Consider the following 10354-nt stretch of genomic DNA (forward strand, 5'->3'; position numbering starts at 1 on the left):
ACGGAGCTGAGCTCAGGGTTAGGGTAGCGCGGGGTGGGGCCTCAGTGGTCTGCGCAGACGCCCTGAGCCGAGGGCGGAGCTTTGGTTGGATCTAGGGCGGGACCGCGCAGGCGCCATGAGACGAAGCTGGTGGTGTGGGCGGGCCACGCAGGCGCTTTGGGGCTTTCGGCGGGGAGGTGGTGAGTTCGCGTGCCAGTGTGTCGCAGAACGCGGGTGCTAAGCGGGACCGTTCTCCCTTCACATCCCGGCTCGCTGAGTCTGGCCTCGGTGCTTCTGGAAGCCGAGGGGGAGGCGTTAAACACCGGCTCAAGGTCACAGGGAGGGCTTCACGCGGGTGGCTGGTGGGTGACCCGGGCCATAGATGTCTATGGTCGCCAGGCGGAGCCCTGCTGACCCAGTAAAACTCTTGAGCTGGAGGCGGAGGCTCTGGCAGATTCCCGCTGTCCTGGGACTGTCTCCTGACTGTCACCTGCTGCTAGGGCAGTGTGCCCAGCAGCCTCGGCAAGGGCCTGTGACGCGCGAGTTAAGATACCGAGCAGAACTAGCTAGGTTCGCGCACACCCAAAATAGCGTTTTCATTTTTAGACGTCATTCAGAACCAGTGCCAGTTTCCAAGGCTTGCATGTTGCTTGTGGCTCCAAAGCTCGTTCTGCAGGGTTAGAGGAAGGCACAGCTGGAGCCGGGGACTGCTGATGGGATTGTGGGAGCTTTGAAAGACAAGTAGGAGTTCCGACACAGCGCTGTTAAAATAGTAATCGCATTTTCTTGAAGCCGGCGGCGCCACTTAGCTAGCCGTCTACGGAGAGGCAGGGCCCTCCAAGACCGTAGATACAAGTAGATACAAGCGAGAAAGGGAGGAGAGCCATCCAAAGATAAGAATGCAGCCACATCACGTAGGGTACGACGAACCCCGGGCAGCCTCAGAAACAAGGGACTTTGTGCCCACCCTGGGCTTTTCACCTGTATGCACTGGTGGGAAAGACCAGGGCAGAGCAGAAGTCTAAAAGCTTTCCTGTAAGCTGACCTAGGGAAGGCTGTGGTAGCTGCACAAATTTATCTGCCTACATCTTCCAAGGGAAGAAGAGTTTCAGACTACTTGGGTAAGGCAGGAAAGTAGGTGCTGAGGCAAGCGGAAGATTCTTGCATCCAGTCAAGTTAACGGCAGGAGGCACATGATTGTGTCCTTAAATAGTATCTGAGAGGCCAATACATCTCACAGCTAAGCATAAGTAAGACTGGAGAACCTTGACCCCAGTGCAGCAATAGAGCCAGGAGAGCCAAGCCCACCTTAGTTACTCACTAGATTGATTGAGCATCAAATGGCACAGGCCAGGCATACATGCCCACTTTGTGTCCTAAATGCTGCTTTTACCAACAAATCCCAGCTTGTAAGACAGAGCAAAGAAACAGCCTTGCTGCCAAGGATCAAAAGAACCAACAGGCTCTGAACCAGACACAGCTCAGACGTTAGAACATAAGATGGGAGGTTTAAAGCAAACACGGTTAATGCGCTAAGAGTGCTAGGGGAAAAGATATGTAACGTGCATACACAGATGGGGATTTCAGCAGATAAAGAACTGGTAGTAAAGATGGGCGTGGTGGTGCACGCCTTTAATCCCAGCACTCGGGAGGCAGGGGCAGGGGGATCTCTGTGAGTTAGAAGCCAGCCTGGTCTCCCAAGTGAGTCTAGGACGGCGAAGGCTACACAAAGAAACCCTGTCTCAAAACACCCCCCCCCAAAAAAAGAATTGGTAGTAACAAAACAAAACAAAACAAAAAGCAGTAAAGAGGAAGCATGCCTTCAAGGGGCCTATCAGTTGATGTGAACGACGTCACTGAACTTGAAGGTAGCCTATAGAAATTATCCATGGTGAGATGGCTCGGCAAGGAGAGGTTCCAGTGGCCAAACCTGAGTTTGATCTCCTGATCCCGTGTGGTGAAAGGAGAGAACTGACTCCACATTGGTGCTGTGGCAATGCACACTTACACAAATTCAGTCAGCATACACAACTAAAAACTATAGCTGGCAGCTGGGCACAGGGGCACACACCTGTAATCCCAGCACTCAGGGAGGCAGAGGCAGGTGGGTCTCTGAGAGTTAGAGGCCAGCTTGGTCTACAAAGCGGGTCCAGGACACCCAAGGCTATCCAGAGAAACCATGTCTGGAAAACCAAGACAAAAAAAAAAAATATGGCCGGGGATATGGCTCAGGGATTAAGGACATTTGCTGCCAAGGCTTATGACCCAAGACTCATCCCCAGGGCCTATACTGTAGAGGGAGAGAATTTCTGGGAGTGGCCCTCTGACTGCTTAGTGGATTCCATGGATGCAGACCCCTCTCCCCAAAGAAGTAAATGTCAATTAAAAAAAAATTATCCAATTTGAGTATGTAGGCATGTAAATCGTATTCTGTCATTTCACTTTGTTTTGTAGCCCAGGCTAGGCACAGTCAGCCTTGTGCATTGACAATCCTGTGTGATGTTGAGCAGGAGTAACTTGCCCTGCTCTTGAGCTTCCTAGTCCAGGAGCCTTTGGCTGAGATCCTAACAGCAGGCAGAGGGAATTCAAAGTGCAGTGGTTCCGTTGGTTCCAGTGGTGACACCCTTATCTCTTGGCCTTGCAGATGGCATCTGAGGCAGAGCCCGGCCCCCTGGGCATGTTTGAGTGCCAGCTTTGTGCCTTGACAGCGCCGTACAGCTATGTTGGCCAGAAGCCCCCAGACACCCAGGCTGTTGTGTGAGTATGCGTTCTGGACCAGTGTGCTCAGGAGGCCCTCCCTGTCCGGTAGTACTTGGCAGGTACACTGCGGCGTGTGGTGACCTGCTTTGAGTGTTGTACTTTGGACCAGTTCTTGCGTTTCTTCTGGATGCCCCAGGCATCATCTGACAAAGCCCCAGGCAAGGCTGGACATCTTTTTTTTTTACTCATTCAGGTCTCTTTGCCCTCATGGGTACAGCTGAGAGTTAGGCTCTTATTCTGTCTATGAGGTGGAAGCCTTGTGGCCCAGGCCAAACAACAATGGAGGAGCATGACGGCTTTTTTTCATGTGGGGCTGTGCCCTGTGTGCTAGCCCTGCTGGTGATACTTCTGGGCTCCAACTTCCTGAGGGTCGGCTTCGTGGGGGTTGGGAGCAGAGAAAGCTGGCTAGTACTGGACTCATGTGACACAGCGGCAGGGGACCAGGCTCAATTCCTTTACTTCCCTGGATTACCGTGCCACCCAGTTGTTCTCACCGTGATACATGTGGGACAGAGAAGAGCGTGCCCCGTGCTGACCTCATGAGCCCACTCAGCAAACCCTACTTGCTCTGGGGTACACTGAGGGGCTTCCACTACACCGTGCAGAGCTGAAGCTGGGTCACAGTTCAGTTACCACCTGACCCTCCCCGCTTCCAGGTGCCAGCCTCTCTGTCACTACCCTACTGTACTGGTAGACTACTTCCTGCTTGCTGAGGTTCCTATTGGCTGCTGTGCAGCCCTGCCATTGCTCACAGCTGAATGTCCTTTCTTCCTGCAGCCTCCTGGAGGAGAGCTACATCATGAAGGACCCCTTCTCCTCAGACAAGGCCAGATTTCTGGTCCTCGGCTCACGATGCAGTGTGTGCAGCAGGCTGGTGTGTGTGGGCCCGGTGGGTATACCTAGTGGGGACTTCATTTTTTTTTTCTTCCCTGAAGATCTGGGAATCTCCTGATCCTCATGTGGAGAGAGGGTGGGGGTTCTTAGGTGACAGCTAGCCTGTCCTTTGGGACACGAGGACAAAGGGAAGGGGCCAGCCAGGGCAGTGAGAGGGTCTTGGCCTGGGATGAGTAGAGAAAACTATAAGCTGTTGGGCCTTGGAGTAGTCCTGGGACCTGGGTAGCCCTGAGCATCTGCTGCAGGTACACCGTGCACAAGGGGGCCTTGCCAAAGGTCATGCCCAACAACGGCTTCCCTCTCTTTGCTGCCTGGCTGACATGGGATGGGGGCAGGAGCCTCACTCAGGTCCCACCAGTTGGAGAGAAGAGTGTGGAGGGAGTGTTTGAGGTCAGGTGATTGGAAAGGTGAGCCGGGGCTAGCCTCTGAGGAGTCTCCCATGCCACTCCTTGGATTTGGGCTGTACCTGGGCAAGCAGAAGTAGGGGGTTGCCCCCGAAATATCAGGCATCTTTCCTTTCTTGGATCAAACAATACATTGTTAGTGAGGTGACCTCCATTGCAAGGGATTGCTCCTCAGAACTTCAGGCAGGACGGCCACCCTGCTAGGCCTTGGTGCTCTTTCCTTTCTGTTGCTCAGGTTGCTGCCTCTCCCTGGGGCCTTATGGGGTGGGGTGGGCAGGTTGCCTGGGAGAGGCCGCGCTGAGTCCCTCCATGCGCTATCCCTCCTCCTCCCCCTCACAGGACTGCAGCCTGTTCTACTCCAAGAGAGTCTGCCTCCCTTGTGTTCAGGAGAATATCAGTGCGTTCCCTCAGGAAATCCAGCAGGATGTGGAGAAGAGAAAAGGTGTCCCCAAGAGGCCCTCCAGCCATCCCTGACTGGCTGAGGCACAGTTGCCTCCTGTGCAGCGCTGGGCTGGGCTTGGCCAGGACTCCAGCTGGGAGCTGTGTGTCTGGAGTACCTGCAGCCCCCGGGAGCCAAGGAACTGGCCAAGACCTGAGGACAGACAGCCGTGGATCCAGGGGAAGCTCCAGGCCTGGCCTCTAGTGGAGACCAGGAGGGAGGGAGAGGGAGCCTCCTTCAGTTGACAACTGATAGACACTTCACGTAGCCGTTCACTTGGGAAGACACATTTGCTCCAAGATGTCCAAGTAACCTGATGCAATCTGTCTAAGGAAATCAGCCTCTCAGAGCCAGAGAGTATCCAAGGGTTATGTCACACCCTGTGGAATGTCTGGGAAGTGATTTCAGTCTTGACTCTGTATCATATTGATAATTAAAAAAAAACAAAAACAAAAACCCAAAGGATAAGGTAATGTTTGAGTAACCTTCTCACTGGCCCACGTGGACACTCAGTGCATCCCCTGTCTGGGCCAGTCTGTGGGACCTGTGTAAACTGGCCACATCCCAGCATCATTCAAAATGAACCAACTAAGTTTTAAAAATAGTTTATTTATTTATTTTTTTAACCATTAAGGCAAAACTGTACCCTGAAATTAACTCTTTACATTCATCAGTCTTACAGTAGGACATTCCAAACATACAGGTTCCCATAAATTCAGGATAAAAATCAATGCATACAGTTAGTTCAATCTCCTATGGAGAAAATGAAGACTTTCTTTCTTTCTTTTTTTTTTTTAAATTAAGGTTAAGTTATAGCCATTTCTGAATTGCCTGGAACCAATCAGCTCATGTGACTAGAAAGTTCTATTTGCCCTTCTGTGTTCACCCCGGATTCCTGATGTCCTGGGTAACCCTGTATCCACAATGAGCTGGGAGGTGTGGCAGGACACTCGTACCGGCTCCACAATTCCTATTCAGGACTGTTTCTGAGAGAATGGCTGCAAGGACAGTAGCGAGCAGGTGGCAGGAAGCCGGCCTCAGAGCTTGCTTTGGAAATGTGCATATCCTCATGTGTGTCTGTCAGAACCTCTCCCCTCGCAATCTACTGCGATGGCGTTTTCGGTCTTGGAGGGTGTTACGAAGAAACGTGGCCAGGACGCTGAAAACCACACAGAGACTCAGTGGAACAGCTCAGATCGCCACAGTTCTTTGGTAATAATCCATAGGGAACAATTCCCTGAACAGCGGACAGCTGTTAACCCAACAGGCCTAGTCAGTGGCCTCGACAGAAACACTGATGTAAGGTTGGTGAGTTCCAGCCAGGGTTCAGGAAGGCCTGGCCAGCAGAGATAAATGCAAACAGATTGGCTTGCACTTGGTTAAAAAAAAAAAAATAATAATGACTGAAGAAGAAGATTGGCACATTGGAAAGTGATGGTGCACAGCTCAGGGGCAGTGACTGGTGGGTGATGCGCACCCGTGGGCAGTGAGCAGTACTGTAGTTGTTTATTTGGGCTTCCTCTGTCCAGCAGGTTCATGAGCCAGGCTTTGCGCATAGACTGCACTGAACCTTGACTTAGAATTCCAGGTGCTGGCAATTAGACAAACTAGTTCTTGTATCAGAGTATTAAACACACACACACACACACACACACACACACACACACACACACACACACAGAAATCACAGTATTTAAGATATAGCTATGAAGATAATTCTTTTTCATTCAGTGCAGAATACAAAGTGACGCTTAACATGGATAATACTGACATCTTCCTAGAAAGGGTGCCAAGTAGCATTCATCTGTTGTGAGGTACACTTAGTTTCAGGCCTGATAAAAGAGCTGGCTGTGCCCCCCCCCCTTTTTTAAAGTGAAACTTCCCAAAGTGACAATTTTACCAGGAGAGGGTCAACCACTCTGGTCTTTAGCGCCTGGATCTATGTGACTTGAAGCGCAGCTGAGTCCCAGGGGCCTGGGAAAGATGCCCAAGTGCTCTCTGCTGGCCAGAGGGCCCAGAGGTCCACCCACCTCTGCTCTGGCTTCACCCCAGGGTTGAGGCGTCATCACTTTCACCGAATACATGAATTTGAAGCTGGGTTTGGGTTGGGGGAGGAGGTGAGAGTTGAGGAAGGGACAGTTATGTCTTCCTCTCCACAGAGAACTGCAGGGTTTTCATATTTGACGCCAACTGGAAACTTTGAAATGAAAATGAAAGAGCCTGGTCTGTGACATAAAGCTTGATGCCTCTCCTTTTCTCCTTTCCTTTTGCGGACAGTGGCACCTGGCCGCCACTGAGGTCAAGAAGTGACATTGACCCCAGGTGGTTTGGTCCATTTCTGGTTGGACTCCCCAAAAGGAATGCACCTTGTTATGTGGGAGAAAAGCAACAGACTCCATTTCTCATGTCTCAGACTGAGACTCCGAGAAGTCGATGGGACTGCTGATGGCTGAGGTCTGATGCTGAGAAAATGTCTTCAGGGGGTCCCAGGCTGGTTACAAGCTGGGTGGCAACAGCCTCTCACACTCTGTCCTGATAAGGGGCCACACAGCTTTTCCTGAAGAGCCTGCAGGCCGCTCCACTGACCCAGAGACACCCCCCCCAACACATTCCTCAGAGGAGGCTCAGTAAGGGACACCATCCACTGATTTAAACCAAAACTCGTCGGTGCAGATTTTAGTGTGAGCCATGCTTTCAGGTAAAGGTGAGGGCTGTTTCTGTTCTGCGCCAGGCTATTGCTCTGATGGTCTTATCCTACTGTGGTTACGGCTGTCAGCCCCCCACACTTCAGGCTGGTGGTATCTACTTGAAGATGGGTTTGCATTCCTGTTCTCACCCCTCCAGGGGCTGTGGGAGGAGACCTGAACCTACTCCGTATGCCGGGTGAGCAACTGCAGGGAGGTGCTGCGTCTTCCTAGTAGAATCCCATCCTGAAAGGCCACCCAGGTTAGAGAGAGAGAGAGCGAGACAGTGAAGGTGATGGGCTTTCTGGCTATAGGAGGCCCTGGGGCCAAAGGCTAGTCAGTCTCAAGGGGACACCAGAGAAGGTTGAAACTGGAGTCCAACAAGATGTTTTCAAACCATGTGGCCAGTGATACAGGTAAAATTTCCCTTCCTCCACGCATCTGGCTGCTGAGTGTCCAACGTGTCCCACGTCGTGGTATGCTGGATAAAGGCTCAAGGTGAGGCATATTTGCAATCAGGCAGATGCAAGCTGGGTGCAGAGGAGCCCAAGGGCTATGTTTTTTGTTTTTTGTTTTTTCCTGAAAGTGGCCCCTGCAGACAGGATCATAGGGGAGGTCATGATTGACCTCAGTTCGGTAGATGACAGTTAAGTTTTTGCATATGTGCATCTTTAAGGCTTCCTTTAACAGCAAAGATTTCTTCACTAGGTCACACAGTCTCGACACCAGGAGGCGGGAGGAGGGACACTAAGGCTGCTTGGTCCCCATCAGTCTCCAAGGAGTCTGGCACTAGGAGTTTGCCATCAGTTCTGGGAAGTGGCTTCACACCCCTGCTCTAGAGCTCCAGGAGCCAAGGTAGCATCTCTTGTTGGGCCGTTGGCTGATGCCACTGATAGCTTACAGACCATAGCTGCCTACTTTCTCAGTTCCTAAATGTGCCACAGTATTTAACCTAGCATGACCTGGGTTACTGACGCCTTGAGAAATCTGACTAGGGGACCTGAAAGGTCCTAGCACCATGTGGCCATGTGGTGAATATCCTTTCCATAAACGAGAGTGCACAAAGTCAGTGATTTTCAAGCCAAGGCCACTGTGGTCCCTCCTGGCTTCTCTGGGGATAGCTTACTGGCAATCTCACTAGGGTGACGAAGAACCAAGCCTTCAACAACACCACTGAGCGTCAGTTCAGACGCAGACTGACCCAGAGCCCTTCAGTCAGCTCTGTGGTCCCTGCTGAAAGCATACAGCAAGGGGCTACTGAGGTTTATGGAAGTTCAAAGAGAATGCATAACTATTCCAAAAGCCGCTGCTGGTGACTCAAAACTCACTTTCCAAGGTCACCTACACCGGAGTGGCATTTGTCTAAAGATCATCAGGAGCTTGTTCTCATAGGGGACCGGTGCTCAGAAGAGTCTTGGCACTGGACTCCAGCCTTTGACCCTCCAAATTTAGGACCAGCCCTAGCCCTGCAATGCTATCTGACACAAAGGCCGGCTTCTTCCTGAATGAGGTCAACCCTCACTGGTATCATATATGGGAGTGATTTGCTCTGCATCTGCCTCCTAAGGGCCTGGGCAGACGGCCTGCAGCAGCTGCTGTCCAACAGAGCCTTTGATTGGCAGCAAGGAGGGAAGAAAAGGAAATTGGGAATGAGTAAGGAAAGAAGACAGGGGAGAAGGAGAGAAGGAAAGAGCGAGAGGGGGAGGAAGGAAGGAGGTCAGTAAGGGTACAAATCTTGAAGCATACCTTGACCCTAATTTCTTCTTTTTTTCCTATTTGAAATGCCATGGCCTTATTATTCTTTCTACTGTTTTCAGAATGCTGACCCTGAACACTTTTTCAGTATCAGTCTTTAAACAAAAACAAAAACAAAAAACAAACAAACAAAAAAAGCCCAACCAAACAAACCAGGGTCTCACATAGCACAGGCTGGCATCAAACTGAACCGTGAACCTGAAGGCGACCTTTAATTTCTGCTGAGGTTACAGGTGTTGACCAGCGTGCCCAGCATAAGGGGGCACCAGCGCTCAAGCTTTCTGCCCACTGAGCTATGTCCTTGACTCCTTGGCAGCATCCATCTTGACAGGGGCATAGAAGATACAGCCTGCTCTGAGCCATGCAGCCGCCCCTTGGAGGGCAGGTGCTGGCAGGTCCATGAGGTCTGAGAATTCCTTGTGCAACTATTTCTCCTGAAGGCAGCCAAGCGCCGTCCTCCCACTGGGGCTGAGAAAGAAGGGACTTTACCATCTACTTCCTTGAAAACAACAACAGCAGCAACAATCCAACCAAGTGTTGTAAGATCTTCGCCTGGCTACAAATAGAAGATGAGGGAAATCACAACCTTGTCTCTGGTTTTCCCGGGTGCCCAGCTTCCTTTAACCCCGGTAGCAAAGTCACTTTTGCTTTCTCCACTCCAGGGAGCATCTCACCATCAAGACAATTTTTTAAAAAAGCAATAAAGTGTCGTATGAAAGGAGCTGCCAAAACGGGCCTAGAGAAGCATTTACAAGTCTCTTGTGACTCTACTTCTGAAATTGCTGCCATGCCCACATGCTGTGGGTCCGACAGGAACAAAGCTACCAGGCTGGTCACTCAGGACTTGTCCTGCCTTTGTGTATTAGACATTAGCTCAAGCCTCCTAAGGCTTCTGGAGATGTGAGTTTCTGAGATCTACACAAATCCGAAAAATAATTTTTTTTCTTCCACCTGTCACTTACACCCTCCAAAACAGTGATCAACAAAGAAATTGATGGGGCCGCATTCTGATAGCTTATCAAACCATTCTTGAATGTTCTCAGAAACCAACTCTCTTCCTTAGAGCCAGGAAACAGAAGGGAAGTCTTCCCAATAAACATCTTCGCCATGTTTTAATGGCCAACCTTGGGCCACACCTTGATTTGTAGGTTTTAAAGGTTAAAAAGTGCAGATTAGTTTTCGGGATTTACAAGAGTGCTCACAGTTCGGAAGGCAAGAAAAGAAGAGACCTCGAGGGCTTTGAGGTTACCCGTTAATTAATGGCAAATTACAAATGTGATGTAGAGAAATGTGCATTGATTAGCATTGGGCCAGTTAAGGTCAGACTGGGGACCTGCCATTCTCCGTAACTGTCTGTATCCTATCAGCCTTCGGTCACCAGCATTCGGGCAACAGGCAGTCTTAGAAGTGCCCATTCAGAAAGGAAAGATGTGGGGAGA

General features: G+C 50.8%; 1 protein-coding gene across 3 annotated transcripts; it reads left to right on the plus strand.

The window, feature by feature from the left end:
* Positions 1-74: 74 nt before the first annotated feature.
* Positions 75-4648, plus strand: CDPF1 (cysteine rich DPF motif domain containing 1). Of its 3 annotated transcripts, none has more exons than XM_084750340.1 (4): positions 75-179; positions 2624-2736; positions 3517-3628; positions 4377-4648. In XM_084750340.1, the coding sequence occupies exons 2-4, from the start codon at positions 2624-2626 to the stop codon at positions 4509-4511; spliced, it is 360 nt and encodes a 119-aa protein (XP_084606466.1). In that variant the 5' UTR covers positions 75-179; the 3' UTR covers positions 4512-4648. The 3 variants fall into 3 exon arrangements, with proteins under 3 accessions (XP_084606466.1, XP_084606465.1, XP_084606467.1); XM_084750339.1 differs by having other exon boundaries at positions 178-311; XM_084750341.1 differs by lacking the exon at positions 75-179 and adding an exon at positions 1379-1486 and having other exon boundaries at positions 2636-2736.
* The last annotated feature ends 5706 nt before the right edge of the window (positions 4649-10354 follow it).

This window comes from Acomys minous, assembly GCF_964271855.1.
Source record: "Acomys minous genome assembly, chromosome: 12".
NCBI lineage: Eukaryota > Metazoa > Chordata > Mammalia > Rodentia > Muridae > Acomys > Acomys minous.

Excerpts from the sequence above, each read along its gene's own strand:
- CDPF1 (XM_084750340.1), top strand. The coding sequence starts at position 2,624 with ATGGCATCTGAGGCAGAGCCCGGCCCCCTGGGCATGTTTGAGTGCCAG. Across the intron at positions 2,737-3,516 it reads CCAGACACCCAGGCTGTTGT|CCTCCTGGAGGAGAGCTACA; the intron begins GTGAGTATGCGT and ends TTCTTCCTGCAG. Across the intron at positions 3,629-4,376 it reads GGCTGGTGTGTGTGGGCCCG|GACTGCAGCCTGTTCTACTC; the intron begins GTGGGTATACCT and ends TCCCCCTCACAG.